This window comes from Stegodyphus dumicola, chromosome 2, assembly GCF_044657685.1.
Source record: "Stegodyphus dumicola isolate Sdum_Otavi_A_Nest chromosome 2, ASM4465768v1".
Taxonomy (NCBI): Eukaryota; Metazoa; Arthropoda; class Arachnida; order Araneae; family Eresidae; genus Stegodyphus; species Stegodyphus dumicola.
This window is the reverse complement of record NC_140769.1, coordinates 101026276-101046087: the sequence shown is the minus strand read 5'-3', so window position 1 is coordinate 101046087 and position 19812 is coordinate 101026276. Positions and strand designations below refer to the sequence as shown.

The window sequence follows — 19812 nt, the reverse complement described above, 5'->3', positions numbered from 1 at the left end:
GTGATCATAGAATAGGCGTCCTGGACTGTAGAGCAGTGGAAGCGAGTAATATGGTCTGACGAGTCTTCTTTCACATTGTTTCCAACTTCTGGCCGAGTTTACGTCTGGAGAACCCCATCTCAAGCCTATAATACAGACTGCTTGTTGCCAAGAGTGAAACATGGCGGGAGTTCTGTTATGGTTTGGGCAGCCATGTCGTGGTTCTCTGCTAGCTCCATGATAACTGTGTCAGGGCACATGACTGCCAAGACTTATGTGAACATTTTGGTCGTCAAGTTCATCCCATGGTACAAACTCTGTTCCCCGATGGTGATGGTGTCTTCCAAGACGACAAAGCCCCTGTTCACACAGCTCACATTGTCCAGGACTGGTTTTCTGAACACGAGGATGAGTTGTCCCATCTCCCCTGGCCACCACAGTCACCAGACCTGAATATTATCGAACCTTTGTGGTCTACATTGAAACGGAAAGTGCGTTCTCGTTATCCACAGCCAACATCGTTATCTGAACTTGCCACCGTTTTGCAGGAAGAATGGTATAATATTCCTTTGGCAAAGATACAGGAACTGTATTTATCCATTCCGAGAAGACTGCAAGCTGTTTTGGATGCCAACGGGATTCCTACACCATATTAAGCAAAGAAACATGTTTTTTTAAAGGTGTTTCCATATTTTTGCCCAACCCCTGTAGTTCTTTTCAAAAAATATTTTTCTGTGCCGCTATGTCCGTATTTCAGTTTCAATGAATGCGTGCTCCGTGTAGGGTATGTAATGCTTAATAAACTTATGATATGAAAGAGATCTAAATTCTCTTCTCATTTCTACTGTATTTTTTAAATTTCAACCCCTAAGACATTTACTCTAGAAATCGTTTTCATGATTTAATATTTTATACTTATTTATTTGTTTTATTCATACTTTAGCATTTTCTTTAAGTTTATCCTTTATCATGCTAACCTTTTTTAAATATTTTTCTCAGCAAATATATTTTTCACCAAGATAGTCAAAGAATCGTTCGGAACTGATTGAAAATTTAGCTATTTAAGTAATATGCACTGACTTCCCGTTGTAGGGGTGAAAAAGGTCAGAGCCAATAGTTGTGCTCATGAAGAATGCCTTGTAGCCCCACATGTTGTTACAAAGATGAATTTAATGCTTGCAAGAGTATTACGAAAGGCCTCTGAAAATTTCTTTTGTGTTACAGAGCAATTAACAAAAGTAAATCTAAAGCGATGTATAAAAGAAATTAAACAAACAAAAAAGAAACGATTTTTCACAGACAATTCAGTGTTTCTCATCAGTTAATTCAGTTCCTACTTCACGACAAGGCAAAAATACGTAAAAACTCAAAATATCTGTATTAAAAATTACGAAGTAAATCTTAAACATTTATTTCCTGGAATAAATTCCAGAGAGGATTAAGCATGACTTAATTCGCAATAATAATAAAAGAAGGCGTTATCTTTGTTGTTGCCGACGCTTAGTTTCTCTAGATTGGCAACAAATTCACTATTCATTTATAAAAAATATATTTCTTTATTTTTATTTTCCTCTTGGCTATAGTTGGCTTCGAAAAATAAAATTGTAACCCTGTAGGCAACGGGGGAAAGAAATTTTGATCGGCGCAGTTGGACTATAGCAGGACGAGGGGGGGGGATTTTCATCAGCGCAGTTGGAGTACACCCGATAAAGGAATAGGTAGTGGCTTTGTCCAAGAGTGATTGTGGTCCGGATATAACCGGAACTCCGGATTTTTTTCGTTCTCAAATCCACAGTTTCCGCATTGGTGAACTATAACTCTGTAATTCATAAATCTGTAAAATCAAAATTTTGTTTTAGAACAAATATATCATTCAGAGATTACATGAATTTAAAACTTTTAGACTATATAAAGCTCAGTGAGAGGCCAGTCTTTTTGTTAGAGCAAACTAAATTGATCTTATACAAAAAAAAAAAAAAAAAAAAAAAAAAAAAAACACCTGTGTAAAATTTTGGGTTAAAAAATTCCCAGCTTGATGGAAGATGGAAAACGGAAATACCCAACATTGACAAAACTGATTAAATCTCTACATGGAACCGTTATTGAAAGCTAATATGCCAGAATAAAGAACATCTCCTTAAACAGCAATAGTTAATGTGATGTACAGACTGAAATGCTATTTATTCTCAAACGCTCTCAGAATGCAAAAGAACATCTAAAGGTTTTGAGTCAAAAACTCCTTTTGATGACTATTGGTAAAATATTTAGGGCTAATTTATGGCATAACTGAGCCATCTTATTAAAACTCTTTATATTCCATGAATCATTCTTTTCTTTCTAGCATTTCCGTAACTTCATCACCTTAAAATGCGTACTGCAAGTTCTAATGTAATACTGAAAGAATTGGATGAAAAGCCATTGTCTACATAAAAATTCTTACTGATTGTATTGATTTTTTAATTATTAGCAAAGAAAAGGATAAATGCAGTAGTTCCCAAACGCCCCCTTTCGAAAAAAAAATAGTCAAAATGAATTCGATAACGATCGAAATGGATATTTCCATTGAAGTATGATACCCGAAAATTTTCCCTATAACAGTGTTTCGTACAAGACAGTAAAAACAATTTTTATTTTGTTAAGAAAAATTTTCATTTTTTAAAGGGAGAGAGAAAGATTCAATCCCGTCAGCTGCTTTTAACTCGCCTGCATGCAGTTTGAATTTTAAGAACTATTGTAAAAAAACACTTAGATTTGAAATCGAATTTAGCTTTTAGAAACTAGCAGCAGCTTGGTATGCACTGGCAACAGCTTTATATGAACTGGCGACATCTGCATGCATTTTGAATTTTAAGAACTGTTTTAAAGAACACTTAGATTTGAATTGCAGTTTAGCTTTAAGTACTGACAACACATTGTTGTTTTTTTTCTTTCCCCTTCTATCAAGAAGCTTGTAGTATCGTAATAATTGTATTCTTCGCATAGTAAGTCTTGTTACGTTTACTCAGTGTTCTGATTCATCGTATAGGAATTAAATGTGTTTAAACTTCTGTTTTACTACTCTAGCAAATTGTGACAGGATAATTTAAGTACTTTATTTATTTATTTTATAAACGAGTGATGCAACACTAAAAATAGAGGATTTTGCATAATTTGATGGCAAAATAAATTAACAATGAATTTTAAGTTTCTCTTTACTTTCTTTGTCTTCTTAAAAGTAACTCAAATTTGACATTGTAGCTGGGGCGTGACGGGAGGGGGTCATTTGTCTTTGATGATAAAATTTCCGAATCTTTGCGCATTAATTAATTTTTTAATTTAATTAATTTTAGATGTTTACTCATTCTTGAAATTTGTGTCAGTTGCCGAACATGCTGTACTTTCTTATGTAATCTGATTAAGAAAAGTATCTTCACAGTTTCTGTCTGCCCACCAGTGTCCGAGCGGTAAAATGGTGAGCACTGGTAGCTCCAAATTCCAAGTGTACTGGGCCTCGACTCCAGGCGAGTGTACTGGCTGCATGGGCGTTTTTGTGGCTTTCTACACGTGTAACGTGTACAAGAGCCAGTTTCTCTTAGAAAAGCATCCCTCCACTTATGCAGATAACCGTAGTGTGCTTTGCCATAATCAACTAAACCAAACCACAATTTTTGTCAAGCCTTTTTAAGAAAAATCTTTATTTAAAAGGCCCACAAGCAGTCGCGTGGTGAAGTCGCTAAACACTGGAAATTTCGTTCCGAAGGTCGAGCCCCACGAACGAGCTGGCTGCATGGGAGTTTTCGTGGTTTTTCCAATGTGTATCGTATATACAAGCTAGTTTCCCTTAGAAAGGCATCTCTCCCCTTAAGGCAGATTTGCCGTATTTATATAAACTAAACCAAATCTTTGGTAAAGGTTTGGTTTAGTTTATATAAATTTTACCAAAGTTACTTATTTATAGCAATATAATTTATATAATTAAAACTCAAATTGCCCCTTATAAGTAACTTTTCTTTAATTTGGCGATGTTAAAAATAAAAAAGTAAAATAAAATTAAAAAAAAAAAAAATCAAGCTATTGATATATATCGAAACTCGGCAAACATTATCAGCGATTCCTCGTATGCATTTAGTATAGAATTTCCTGAAACTAGGGTCTCTTATTTCTAAAATGTATTAGGTCCTTGAGGAAGCTCCTTGAGGTTTTGACGTGTAGTAACACCGCTCGGGGATTATCTGAGGTGCCGGAAAAAGCAAGATATATTTCTTGCTAATGCTTGGAAAACCCAAAGTATTATCAACAATAATATTCACGCATAGTTTTCATCTTCCTCTCAGGAAATTTCATTTTTTTACTGAACATTTAGTGTCCACAGAGGCTAATTTTTATTACGGACCTCAAAGCCAAATAAGTATATCTGTAACATATCAACAACATAATCAACATATCAAAAGGAAACAGTTAGAAATGCACATTATTACATTATACAGGGTGTTTATAAAGTTCCGGACCCATTTTGATGTTTAATAACTCATAAAATAATAAAGATAGATTAAAATTAATAACATAAATGGTTAGATAGACTCAAAAAGTTTCATGACCCTTGTCAATGAACTTCCACGTGTGCCCCTTCGTCGCACGGAGAATATCAAGTCGATATTCAATTTCACGCCAGGTACCGGCAAGCATGTCGGCATCCACAGAGGCTTTTGCGGTTGTAATTCTGGCTTTTAAGTCATCAATGTTCGACACTCTCCTCCTGTAAATGTTGTCCTTTACAAATTCCCAGAGGAAAAAGTCCAGCGGCGTTATATCAGGTGATCTGGATGGCCAAGGAATTGGACCTCCTCGCCCAATCCATCTTCCTGTAAAATGGTCAAAGAACTACGAACGATGGTACCGATGAGGTGGTGCACCATTTTGTTGCAAAAAGACATGTGGCTGAAGCTCTTCTAGTTGTGGAAATACGAAGTTTTCCAACATGTCTAAGTATACGACTGATGAGACCGTCTTTTCTGTAAAAAAGAAAGGCCCAATGACTCGGTCGTGCATTAGTCCACACCACACTTTGGGAAATCCCTTTGTGCCTCACGGTATTCATGGGGGTTTTCAGATCCCCCATATGCGCACGTTATGGCGATTAACATTGTCAGAAAGATGAAAGGATGCTTCGTCGGAGAACATTATGCGCTTCAGAAATTCAGCAGCATCTTCTATCCTCCTTAGCATATCTATTGAAAAGGCCATCCTCCTACGCCTATCGTCCGGTTCCAAAACTTGAACAATTTGATTTTTATAGGCATGCAGTCTTATTTTTTTCTTAATAACCTTGTAGACCATCGAAATTGGCATATCTCTTGCCGCTGATCTCACAGATCTTCTAGGATTGTGTAAAAATGTCTCTCTGACACGCTCAACATCAAAATCACGGTGCTACTTTGGTAGACGGTTGCACGGATTTTTGGCGATTTACGTTGGCGCGATTTTTACAAACGTCAGCCATCTTGAAAAACGCTGTTTTTACGCATAGTAAAGTATTCGAAACTTAAAAAAAAAAAAAAAAAAAAAAAAAAAAAAAAAAAAAAATATCGTTAGAAGTAATGGATTAATTTTTTGTTGAAAATGCCGTTTTTTAAGATGGCAGGCAAATGTAAATAAATACATTTGCTATGAGTATAAAATACTAAAGTAAGGTTATTATTACTTTCGGTTTTGGTTTGGTTATTACTTTCATATAGCGAAGAAGAGAATAAAAACACCGCTATAAAAAACATTGTGCCAACGTTTAATTAGATTAAAATATTACTGAAATTGAATATCGAATTAAAAACCATCATCCAACATTTAAAAGAAATTATTAAATTCAAATACTTTAAAATACGTTATATAGAATATAATTAACATAAAAACATATGTGACAATAATTATCTCAGCAATTTTTGAAAATAGTGTATTAATTTTTTTAACAAAAATTGAAGTATACAATTATAAAATAAAAGAAAAATATGTACTTACATTTTTTTTGAATAATTTAATCTGTCGTTTATTGATAAGTACCACAAAAAAATCGGAATCATAATTTAGATATCAATGAAAAAAATTTGAAAAATGTAATATCATCGACAGGAATAAAAAAAAAATTATAAATAGATAAAGCAATTTAGAGCCAAATTAATGGATCATGAAGATTAAGAATAATAATAATAATAAAAAAAAAAAAAAATCCAATAATATGTATTGTTTTTAAGATTTCGAAGATCCTTTAACCGCCCCTCCCTGAAGTACATGCCAATCATCCCAGTCTATGTCTCTAATAATTTCGAGAAATTTAACATATGGATGCTCATTCAATGCAGAGCAAAATTTCCTAAACAAATACCAGGCTATGTATCCTTCAAAATCTCCTCGACGATTGTAAACCGGCAAAGAATTTTTGAAGTCACGTCATTGTCTTTCAACTGTGTTAGTATGAGCTCCGGTTTCAGGATCTACGAAATGGAGCGAATGGTTAACTTGCAAGTGATTAAAACCTTCTTCGCTCAAACGGTCATAAGCTTTCCAGCAGTCCGAAATCTGGGTTCCCGGTTCGATCCAATCCTTAATTAAAGCGAGAAGAGTATCCGCTGTTCTGTCAGGCACAGCAACTAAAAAACAGCTACCTGACTCGCGCTCTATTCCCCCAAAAAACCCACTGCCCTTCAACAAATCGACCCTTGTTAAACTTTCGTTTCCCGATTTTAGACTCATCAATCTCCTCGATTTTCCCTGGCCCTCCGATCTTCTCCGTTTTAGTTTCTACAAAATTAATTAAAACGTCGGTTACATAACTGCGTCAGTCGGCTACAGCTTCTGAAAAAATACCGAGCTCACATTGAATTCTACCGTACGAAGAACCCATGAATATTTCGTACACTAGAGCTAAAATGACAGCAATTGGAAGTTTACTGCCGGTAAAAAAGGAGGAATGTCTAATACTTTTTTTTACCGTTACAGCGATTATTTCTTCCACCGTGACCACAATACCATATACGGCCATCCTCGGAATCGGCTCTTTTAACCGTCTTCATCTGTGATCCACATTTCTCGCACTTCATTGAAGAAGCAATTAGCGAGGTTTCTTCCAAAAATTTAAAATAAACTTCCTCTGACCCTTGTAACAATTTGTAAACAAATCTTTGATTAGGAAAGCCAGGCTGGCCCAAATAAGGTCTCAAAGGACAATTTTTGATTCCGATACCAATAATTCTTGGTACTTACCAATAACAACATTCATCTTAGAGAGAGACATCTTTGAAGGAATTCGAAGATATGAATTAAATTTTAAAATGGCGCGGAAATGCACAAATTTTCAGTAACCAATCAGGGAGCTGATTACAGCTCGTTAATGCACAAATATTCTATAACCAATCAGAGAGCTTATTACATCACGCCTAGAATTAAATTTATTTAAAAATTCATACATAATAAAATCATTTTAAAAAAAATGCAAAATTAAATTGTATTTTAATATTAAACAGCCATAAATAATGTTTAAAACATTAGATTAAATTTATACATATTAAAACCAATTACGTTTAAAGTAAGGTGACGTCATTGATTACATCATCCACAACATAAAATTTCATAGAATATGATTAAAAAAAATATATATATCAAATAAAAATGCAAAATTAAATTGATTTTTAATATTTAGAAGCCATAAATAATATTTAAAACACTTAATTTATGCATAATAAAACGCATTATTTTTTAAATAAAATGACAAGTATCGGCTACCATAAATAACATCCAGCAATGGGTTTACCATAAGTTGTATTACTCGCCAAAAGAAAAATCGCCAAAATCCGTGCAACCGTCTACCAAAGTAGCACCAAAATCACTTGTGCAGGGACGTCCGGAACATTTCTTATCTGCGATACTTCCAGTTTCTAGAAAATTATTTTTCCACCGCAAGATGCTGCTTTTGGATGGAGGATCTTTTTGGTAAATTCTTCTGCAATTTCTCTGTGTTTGCATTATGGATTTCGTTTCTATGAACCACCATAAAATCTGTGCTTTTTCTTGTGGTGTATGCATTCTCCTTAATATCCAGTCGAATAAAAAACATCACATACAAAAGTACTAGAACAAACACAACAAAAGTAAACATAACATTGCAATAGTTGCCAAAAACAAAAGAGAGAAAAATGCAATTAATAAGCAGACGACATTTAGAAAAGTACAGATATTTAGACTGAAAAATTAAATTATCTGAAATTAACCACACGCGCAGACGATGTTTACAAAAGTAAAGATGTTCAAACCTGAAAAGGAAAATATATAAGTTATTCCATCAATAAATGCCATAAGTTTGTTTATATCTTCATTATTTTACGAGTTATTAAACATCAAAATGGGTCCGGGACTTTATAAACATCCTGTATAATACATTACATTATTCTCTCCTTGTACATCATGATCTTTTTTTACTTTAAACGTGCAAAGAATTGTAAAAATTCGGCATCAGGCACCTGTAAGTTATATTATAAGATTAAAATTATTATATAACAACGAAATCACTAAATTTGGGTGATACTTCACTACTTTACTTTAGCCAAAGCGATGCATTTTTTTATTTCCCTCATTAAGGGAGATAAGATACATAATAATCTGTGTGTAGCTGATGTTTATGTTGTCCTTTCAGCCTTGCAGAACCATGTAATTTATTGCAGGTGACGTTGAAATATATATATATATATATAATATATATATATATATAGTGTTACGAATTTGGTATTTAAAAAAGCTAATGTTAGTTCAATTATAAATTAAATGGTTTTATTTCTCGCGCAGTGCAGCGCGTGACGAATATTAAAAGAAAGCTAAGCCGGAAAAATTAAAAATACAAGAGCGCGTGCGTTAAATAAATAAATCTCTCTTTTTGATTTCGAGAAAGTACTGGAAAATTCTAGCGCGTGATTTTAAAATCTTATAAAAGGAGGAAAACATCTCAGTTTGTAGTAGTTGCTTAGTTTGTTGTTGTTTAGAAAACTGCCGTTGTTGATTATAGCGAATTTGCGGATTAGCGTTCTTTAGCTGTTTTGAATTACGTTCTATTGTACATTTAAGTAGTTAAAAGATAACTACTGTGAGATATTGTGATACTGCATGATAATTTGAGAAATTTTAAGCATTTCTGTTGTGATAATAATAAATTTTTGTTCATTTTTCATCGGACTTGTGCATTCATTTCATAACGAACCCGTACGCACACAACAATATATTAATACTACTGATTGTGCAGTCAACTTTCGGTCTGGCATGCATTTGATCTCAGTCATGTATTTCGAAGGTGTTGGATTTCAATCATATATCCCGGAACTCTAAGGTGGTAAAATTCTGGCACGATATGTAAGACGATAAAAATATAGCATGCAGTATATCTAAATTAAATTCAGGCATGTAAAAAATGTGCAGCATTTTATCTTTGGAAGATAAAGCTTCCACTATGGTGATCTCAACAACAATCACCCCCCTCCCCCCAAAAAAATCAAGGGAAATTAACTTGAATTCCGATTACAATTTTCAAAAGTGGATTTTAAAAAGTTGGAAAGTCGCCAATAGACAGCCAATCTTGTTCTGGCTTCACAGCTTTTTAACTGCTTAACTACAGTATAGTTACCCTGATTATACATACAGTTAAATTTTCCTCGGTTATATATTTCTAAATGAACAGATTCACATATATAGAAAGTTCAAGGTTGGAAGATCTTGTTTGTGCAAGAATTACAGATGTCGACGGCTCGCTACAGCTGGTCTAATGGATATGGAATAGGTGTCGTTATGTGCGGCATTAACAAAAGTTTTTACAGATATAGATAGATCTTTATACAGCAAAATATCAGAATTATATTAAAAAAAATAAAATAGGAGAAACATTATCTGCTAGCTTTCAAGAATTTTTCATAATTTTCGAGAAAATGATTTTTTAGTTTAAAGATCTTATTTAGGCAAAAAATTGCATTTTTTTTTCAAAGTTTGCTATTTTTAGCAAAGGCCTCCAAAATTATGCCAGTTTGGCTGTCTGTCGTCAAATTTTTATTATTATTATTTAACTATTCTTGTAGACATTCATGTTAGAATCCATTATCTGTGGTTGTGACTTAGATCACTTGTCTGAGAGTAACATCAGACGAAATTCATCGTGGCCATGAATTCAAGATTGCGCTTGTCATTGGCAAGAGTCTTCAGCACCATGCAAGTGACAATACGACTTTGCTAAGTTCTGTCCTTAATTTTGATGGAGACCACTACGGGGAACCGACTACGAGCACTACGGGGAAAGGGACCGAGGGTCTCCCATCCCTCTTCCCTTACCTTCAACCTCTCGAGAGGACTTTCACTTCGCTTCAGATTTAGAGTGCCCCCATGCCGCACGGACACTATACATTTACAAACATCCATGCCTTCTCCGGGATCGATACCTGGGGCTTAGGAATTTGTTGTTTATTTTTCTAATTAACTAATTCAATTGCATTTCGAATTAGAATTATTGGTATTTTTCCGTTTTGCCGGCGCAAGCGATAAAGTCGCCTGTAAGGGTACAACCGATGCCAAACGAAATATCCTCTCTGGTAAACTTTTACTTTAACTTTTACATTTTCAAAACAAATCTCAGCCATTTCTTATCAGATTGATTGTTTCTTTAAATACTGGTATGCAATTACATAGAATTTTTACCAGATAGTTCAATTTTATACCCTATGGCCATTCGCGGGCGGTAATTAAGTCAATAAGGATGCAATCACACCGCTCACACGATGGCGAAAATATAGAAAAGGCAAAGTCAAGGGTTAAATTCATTAATTCTAATGAGAATGCACTAGTGAAGTAAAGCGCTGCGGTTTTACATAATTTCTGAGTAAGCTATTCGTACGAATTGAAATAATTCGTGCATTTAAACTTGTATTCCAAATTAAGATTTAACTTGAAATTAATGTAGATAATTACTGAGATAATTAGATTTTTATAGCTTAGTTTACGTGAAATGAGATCACTTGGGGGTCACGTGATATGAACCGGCGAATCAGGATGTTGTACCATGAAAGCATAGTACATTCTTAAATTGTACATAATAAGTACATAGTACATAATAAATTTTTACAAATTTATTATCTTTATTTATTGGCTTTTTTACAAAATTTTAAACGGCATTAAAATGTTTATACTTTCAAAATGAAAAATTCTTAGAACTAACATTTATCAACAATTTTTATGTGTATATTGTGTGTTTTCTCCAATAAAGTCTGTGTTTGGGTCTGATCCCAAATAACACACACTATAATAAATTCGCTGGTTCGGTTCTTTATTAATTCTCATAATTAATTACAATCACTCGTTATTAACTCATAGCTGTGACCATCCCTCGTACACCGTCGATGGCGATTCTCAAACTCGTTTAATCATAACATTACAGATGCGCATGCACGGATTACATAACAGGTGCGCAGGCGCGAACAGTCTGCTTGGCGAGATTTGCGCCGGCGAAACGGAAAAGTGCCGAATTATTTTTCCCGTTGTTAAATAGTAATATTAGAGTATCCTCTATAGTAAGTTGTTTATTCGCTGTTACATTCACATGCGTGTATTAAACAATGGAGATTGTTCTACAAATTCTACTGTACTAAATTTTTAATGAAGGTAGTGACATAAATCATGAATATTGGAGCACAACTTTATTCATGTGTGAATTAGAAGCGTTTTTTGTATGCATAATTATATCATATAGGTTCTTAAAGTAGGATACGCTAGGGGGAAAACTTGAAGTATTGAAAATAGGATTTAATTTTTAACTTGGGTGAATTCTTTTTTTTTTTTTTTTTTTTAATGTAAATAAGATCCGTTTCTTTCGGCGCTTCTATATTGTCAAGTAACTCAAGATTATTGATTAAATTTTTGACTAAGTTTTCAGGTTAGACTTATTAAAGCGAAGTATGTCTTTTTTGGCGCTTATCTTTTTTTTTTTTTTTTTTAAATAAAGGAAACGTTCAACGGAATTCCGCCTTATAAAACCTGGGTATAAATAGTTAATCTTTTGGAGGGATTAAGTATGTATAAAATCTGAACGTGTTCAGATTTTAATTCCTGCCCGAAAGGGCTTCTAGTTCTAAATATTCTTCTAATTCTTCTAAAAGTTTAATGTGGTTTATTAGTAGAGATTATCAATAGAGATGGCCTGGGTGGAATAGCGAAACATTTTATAAGATACTAACTAGATGAATATACATTAAAACTAACATGATAACGTTACATTTTTTTCTGTATATTTCAAAAGTGAAAAAGTGGATTAAAAATATTTAACATTTTTAATTACTAGATATATCATGAATTGGTACTTTTCTGTTATCGGAATCGAATTCATAAATGTGGGAATGGATGCATGTATACACACATTTCCGAATCCACCTCCCCCAATAACAGAGAAGTATCCATGAATTAGACGCATTTTTTTTTAAACCAATCAGATTAAAAAGTAAAAAAATAATATTCTTAAAACTACATCTATTGCTTGTAAATAACTGAGTTTGTTAATCAGTAGCAAACAGATTAAATCTGAAAGATCTTGCGTTTTGAAGAATTGCAACAGATTCGAATGAAAAGGGAAACAATGCAAAATCGTGTTTCGGAATAAATGGCCATTTTGGGGTAAAAGTATATTGTAAAAGTGAAAAATATATAGCATAGTTCTATAAAAATGTTTAACGTTTTTCATTAGGTACGTCATGAATTAAATGTATTTTTATTTAATTGATTCGGACTCAAAAGTAAAAAAAAAAAAGTACTGTTTTTAAGAACTGCATCTATTGCTTTTAAATAGCTTATTTTATGAACACGGAGTGTAATGACTACTCCTTGTTTATGAATAACAGACAGGTTAAATTCGAAAGGAAATCTTACAATTTGCCGAATGGCAACAGACTTCTATAAAAAATGAAATGAATCACATGTCGTCACGTTAAAGAGAAAACGCAAAATCGCATTTCGAAATTAAGTATTAAAGAGAACAATGCAAAATTGCGTTTTGAGACTAACAGCCCTTTTGTGTTAAAAGAAATCTGAAAGGTTTCATATTCTAACAGTCGTCCAAAAGGGCTGCTTTAAAGAATTATATGTTTTTTTTTTTTTTTTTTTTTTTTTTTTTTTTAAGGAGAAAGCGTTTTATAAGATACTAGATGAATATACATTTAGACTATAATCTGTTACTTTAAAGTAGGAACTTCAAGATTATTTTCCCTCAAATGAAAGCTACGTGAGTGAAGCTTGACTTGAATTATAGTCTCAAATAACGTGGAGAAAATAAATGCTGTGCGGAAATGATAACACGAGTTATGATAGCAAATGGTGTGTGTGTGTGGGGCAACGATCTTAAATTAAGTACTGAAGAACCCGACTTACTGGGCTTCAAGTGCCTATTTTAAAGGAACAAACTTTAACATGGTTATGTATCTTCTGTATATAAGAAAAGTGAAAAATTATGCAATGTAATTCTCAAAAAATATTTAATCTCTTTAGTGAGATATATCATGAATTAAATGCACTTTTATAAAAATCAATCAGATTGAAAAGTAAAAAATATTCTTAAGAACGAACTGCATCTATTCCTTTTAAATAGCTTAGTGTGTTAATCAATAACAAGCATATTAAATTTGAAAGATAAATATCTTAAATTTTTCTGAATGGCAACTGATTCCAATCAAATGTGAAACAATGCATTCAAAGTGAATCAATGCAAAACCATTTTTCGAGAATATCTGAAGGTTTGCAGATTTTATATTACACGCAAAGGGGCGGTTTTTTTTTAAAACATTTTGTGTGTTACCTTATTAAATTATTTGTGTTCTTCACACTTAAACGATAAAATTCAATTCAACAACAACATCGTAAAATAATTTTAAAATGAGTATATCTTTAGAATTTCCGTTTCGCGTGTTCTACACAGTTTCGCGTGCTGGAGATAATTTTTCCCCCCCCCGCCCCATACAGTGTTGCCATTTTTCGCTTTGAAATCGGTGAGTTTCTTAATCAAAAACTCATAAATGCTTTACAAAATATCCAATAGATAATAAAACAAATTCCAAATTCGGGATTCCTGATGCCCATATTCTGGTGGTAATATACGTTATTCAAAATTAGATGGCTCTAGGTACCATTGTTTTATCACAATGCGAAAAACGTTTATATATTTATGCAGATCCTTCATTATTTTATTTCTTTACAACACAGGGTGATAATATTTGGTGGCAACAATTTGAAAAGTGAAATGGACATTTAAAGTGTTCGACGAAAAATGCCAAAACAAAATTATTAGCCCTCCTGTGTTAACACCCTTTGGGCTTTAAAAAGAAAAGGTTTCAGATTTTAATGGTTTCCGAAAAGAGTTTGTTAAGGTTTTTTACACTCTCGCTGAGTTAGCTGTCTACTAATCTATTGCTGCACTCATTCCTGCGAACCCCCTTTTTAAAAAAAAAAAAAATCTTTTTAGCTTTATTATGAAACATGATTTCTTTGCACTTTTCTGCATACAGTTAGATAGAAAAGTTACAAAAAAATTAAAAGTAACATAGCAGCATATATTTAGAGTTCCCTGTGCAGTGTTAAGTGGGATATATTTTTCTATTTTTTCCAGTCTTTTCTCAGTTTAGCATATCAGTGTTCCGTTTTTAGTGAGATGGCTATACAAAATTTTTTCTTTGTCTTTTGATTATTAACACTTTGTGCAGTAACTTTATTTATTGAATATAATGTTCTTTGCAATCACGTTACATAAAATTCAATTTAACTAATTTAATTAAATTCAATTAATTCAATTGAAATATTTTAAAACAACATATCTTTATTAGAAATTTTGATAGAGGAGGATCCTGGAGATACAATGAATAACACCCTGTAGATAAAAATGTTTTATTCCATACTGTGTTGCCATTGCTCACTTTGAAATCGTTGATTTTTTGTCAGCCAGAAATTCATTAAAATTTTACTAAATGTAAAATAGATAATGAATTTGAAATTCAAGATTCAGGCTTTTGGATGCACATGAATTCAAAATTTAATGGCCTTAGGTACCATCGTTTTTTCACAATGCGAGAATATGCCCTTCATTATTTAATTTCTTTAAAAATAATACAGTGTGATAATATTTTGTGGCAACAATTTGGGGGAGGGTGGATAAAACACCACCTTTTTTAATGATTAAACGCAAAATCCCATTTCAAGAACTAATAGCCCATTTGTGCTAATGTCCCTTATGGACTAATAAATGTTTAGCCTGTAAGTAAATAAAATGCAGATCATAAAACAGTTTTAAGAAATTTTTCTGTATGAGAAGTTTTATCGCAAAGTTCCAGATATTTTCCTATTTTTACAATGCTCAATTTTATCTCGTAAAAACATTTTATTTTAAAAGATTTTCCTGCTTAAGAAGTTTACACTAATCTTTTGGGAAACTTTTCTATCCTCCAGAAAATAGATTTTTTCTTTATTTTTTTTTTGGGGGGGGGGGAAATATATATGATTGTAAGCTTTATTTCTTATTTTGAACTACAAACAGAACTCATGAATCTCCTTTTTTTAGAGGAAAAAAGGCATGTTTTTGGCTTTTTATCTATTATTTTCAGTGCTTCTCCCCCAACTGCCTTTATATTATTTACTATCATCATACTGGGTAGCAAGATCCCTGGGAGAACAACCCATTTAAGGTGGAAAGAAAAGCTTCTAAATTTTGGTTCATTTCTTTTTATTTTTCTTTTGCAATATGTAATATGAAAAGAGGACTTTTAAATACGAAAAAGATAATTAGTTTACCTTTTTAAAACTTTTTTAGATGGTATCATCCATTCCTGATGCATTAGATAATTCTTTAACATAATAGCAGCTCCATGGAAAACATTGTTTAAAACACAAGGTGTCTTAGAACTGATGGTATCTTAGAATTACTTTATTTTATTGTATTTTATTATAATCAATGACATCTTAAAATGGAAGGCATACCATAAATGATTAAAATTAACTTTAATTTCTAATTTTTTATCAGAGGCAAGTAACTTGCTTGCTACATTCTTCTCATTTCTATGCTTCTTTGTTATCAATAAAGCCTCCCAAACAGTGTATAATGGTTAGGGGAACTGACTGGAATGCCCGGACTTAAAAAAATTAAAAATAAAAAATAAATAAAAAAAATTATCTATAAAAGATCTATGAAAGTATTTTGAAGTTCATGAAGTAGAAAGGTAAGCATTATTAACTATGCAGAAGGTGGCATACTGTAGCATATAAATTTTTCATTAATTGATTATGGCAAACTATTTATGCGTTGGTACAGGTTCATAATACATTGAATGCACAAGTCTGATAATAGTCTGATAATAGGTTAATAAAAATAAGTTTTTATCAAAAGAAATATTTCAGAACTCTGGAATTTTTTTACAGGAATATCTGTACAAATGTTCACGTATCACACAGTATAATCAGTAGTTACACTTTAAACTATTAAAAACGTTAAACACAACATTATGCAAAGCGCATCTGAAGAGAAATCTAACTCGGATATCTCAGTTCACGCAGAACAAAACAACTCGCAACAACAATAACTAAGTAACTGAGAGCAGATGCTCTCTCTTTAGCCTTAAAATTCTCTTTGGCTTCTTTGGTCTTAAATAGTTTTCAACTGGCTGCGAGATATTTCTGGTACTTTCTGCTCCTTGAAATTACTGAAAAGCAGTACAAGGGGGGAATTATTGGTTACAGCTGACATAATGGTCAATTACATTTATTCATTTTCAATACATATTGTAGTGATACAGAGTCCGGACCAAATGCCACCAAACGGTCGCCAAATTTAGTTACTTTTGGCAATTTCTCGCCAAATTACTGAGAAACTCATTTACTCAATGTTAAATGCTCTTGCCCCTGTATTCTTACTTTTCCAGCATAGCTTTCTCTTAAAATTTGTCTTGTGCTTCATTACACAGAAAAATAAACTATTTTACTTACAATTATCCTAAAATTACCTATCTAAGTACAAAATACTAAGCAGTATTATTTATATATATTTCATTAATAAGTTCTACACTTGGGTCAGAAATAATTTGTTGAGGACTTTTTAAGGAAAATTGGCTGATATTTATGTTACAAATGTTGAAAAAACATACAAAGACTCATACAGTTAGCTCACTCTATTACCAAGAATTAAATCCAGTATGTTACTGGTATTTCATCAACTTACTGAATTCACGCATGGCAATGGTTTTCAAACTTTGTTGAATTGGCAAACTTGTTAAAGTAAACTTAATATGAAATGTAATTTTTTCGGTGAAAATCTTACTATCCTCTGAAAACAAGCAAACAATAACAAGAACAAACAAACAAACAAAAAACTTAATATGTATCTGTTACATTCTGTGTATTTAAATAAAAAGAAAATAATTACTTGTAAAAACAGATTAGCTTCATACTATTTTAGGTACTTTCTAATTATCCACATTTCTACTGAAAAGTTGCAAACTGCTTGTTGCCTTTTGAGAGGAAAAAATGTTTATATGAGTTCTTTATCTGTTTTAGTGATGCATTTAGAGTCACCTATTTTTCTTTTACATTTTTCTTTTCCCATTCAAAGCATGTACATTTCTTGGATTTTTGTGCTATTCTTCTTCTCTTTATGCAGCAGTCCGTTTTTTTTGGGGTGGGGAGCCCATGAAGAACTGCATGAACTTGCATGCTCACAATCTGAGCATGAAAGTCATAAAAGGAGAATTGCAGTTAATCAGAAAGTAACCTATTTTAGGTGATCATAACTGTAGGAATTAAAAATATGATTTAAGAAATTATTTTAGATGGTTAGTTTTGTGGTTAGTGCAGTATTAAAAATTCTACAAAATTATGATTTTAATTTGTGTAATCCATGGAGGTGCCTGTAACCTGAAAGTTCTACAGAAAACAGTTTGAAAACTATTGGCACATATCATGCTGCATGATTAGTTTTATATTATTTTATGTTCATTATATCTAATTTATATATTTTATTTTCAGTTGAGAATGAGAAACTGTCATCAATGTCTGTAGAAACAAGTGTGCTCAATAAAACTCCACCAAGAGGTATGTTTTATTCATTTCTTTAAAATATATTATTCATACATATCTGTTTATTTATCCCATATCTTTTACTTGTACACTTTGTATAGACACCACGAGGTGCAGAAATGTTTAAGAATTAAACAAAATCATTCTTTTTTCTAAGCATTTGAGTAATGGCAATGAATTAACTTTTCTTCAAAACCAATTTCTTCCTAATAGTTGCATTAGATATTAAAAAACATTTAATTTTTAATTGCATGAACTAAACCTTCAATTATTTTTTTGTGAAACTATCAGGTTCTATGTTCCTCCTTACTTGCTTAGGGAACATTTAACTGTCCTGACTTGGAACAGGGAGCTTACTAAAGCTATGTTAAATAAATTTGGGAAGTAGACAATACACACAGGAAGGGTATACGAAACCCTTTATTTTTCTCTCTTTACAATGATTTCCGGACTTCGGAATACAGAGACCAACCACTTGTGGTCTGAACGTAAGAATATAAAAAATATTAACTAAACTAACTTTGGATTAATCAAACAAGTGCCTAACTCCAAGATTGGCCGTAAATTAACAAGATGCCGTATGTAGTACAGAGAACTGCTAACACTACGATACGTTCAAAATTATCAAGAGGACTAAACCTCTGGCCTTGAAGGCAACCAGCAACCGAGTAAAACTACTATGACAAGCGGCCTGCTTCTAATAGCTCCTTCCTCTCTCTTGCTTGGCAAAAAACCACAACTTAAGTACTTGGCGTTCGCAAGACAGATTTGCGTAAATAAGTTAAAGCTTTTAATTCTGGCCGGAAGTAGAAAGTAAGAAGTGACAGTAAAGATTTAAAATAAAATAAACGTTAGTAAAACTTAGGATCCTTACATACTTCCCGCCAGAGTTAATTAGTTTGAAACTGAGGTCTAAGACGACCTTGTTGAAAACTTTTAGCTCTAGAATCTAATGCGAGGCCAATCTTTTACAAACATTTCTCACTAGAAACTAGAAATTAAAAAAAAAAGTCGTTTTTACATTATCAACTCCATGGACAATTACTTTTCATCTGTACTGCATCTAAACAGGAGTTCTTAGTTGAAATCTGGTTCCTTCCAGAGATCTGGAAGGAAAACTAGTTTAATGAAATGTTACACAATTAAATGGCAAGTAACATGAATACTTATATTTTTGTTTTAACATTCTTATTTCATTCATGACGTTATTTAATTATCTTCCCGTGCTCTCTGACATGTGTTGTAAAGGAAAACAACAAACACTACGTGTTATGTACAAGTGTTCAACACTACCGCCTGCAATCAAAACACTAACGTGTTAAAATTCAACATAGCAAGACCTCAGAACACACCTTATATTCATCTCTAAACCCTGAGGTACTATTCTGAAAAGTGGCTAACTCTGAAGTGTAGCGTCAGACAGCCTAACTACATTCATTCAACCTTTAACACATATTCACAATAATTTGCTCTTTTTACAGTCACACGAATAAGTTAAAATTTTTTGGCATTACTTTCACTTTTAACATATCACAGTATTTCTTAACGTTTAAAATAACAGTTCACATTGTATATAAGGACATATTAACATGCCATTAATTTTACGCATTTTAAAACATACATTAGTAGTACATTGTTAACTTCTATTCTTTTCCAAGCAAGTGTCAATTTTTCTACATTGAAATACTACATTTCAAAAGTCTTTCAGACTAAAACTTCTTTCTTGCCAGAATCTTTTAAATA

At 32.5% G+C, this 19812-nt stretch overlaps 1 protein-coding gene across 7 annotated transcripts in view; it reads left to right on the top strand.

Moving 5' to 3' along the window:
- Positions 1-19812, top strand: part of LOC118203104 (uncharacterized) — a 227482-nt gene that overhangs the window by 118967 nt on the left and 88703 nt on the right. For all 7 annotated transcript variants that reach the window (XM_035375344.2, XM_085810965.1, XM_085810963.1 and 4 more), the window contains exon 2: positions 18019-18084. In XM_035375344.2, the coding sequence (XP_035231235.1) occupies positions 18019-18084 (66 nt within the window). The remainder of the gene's footprint in view (positions 1-18018; positions 18085-19812) is intronic.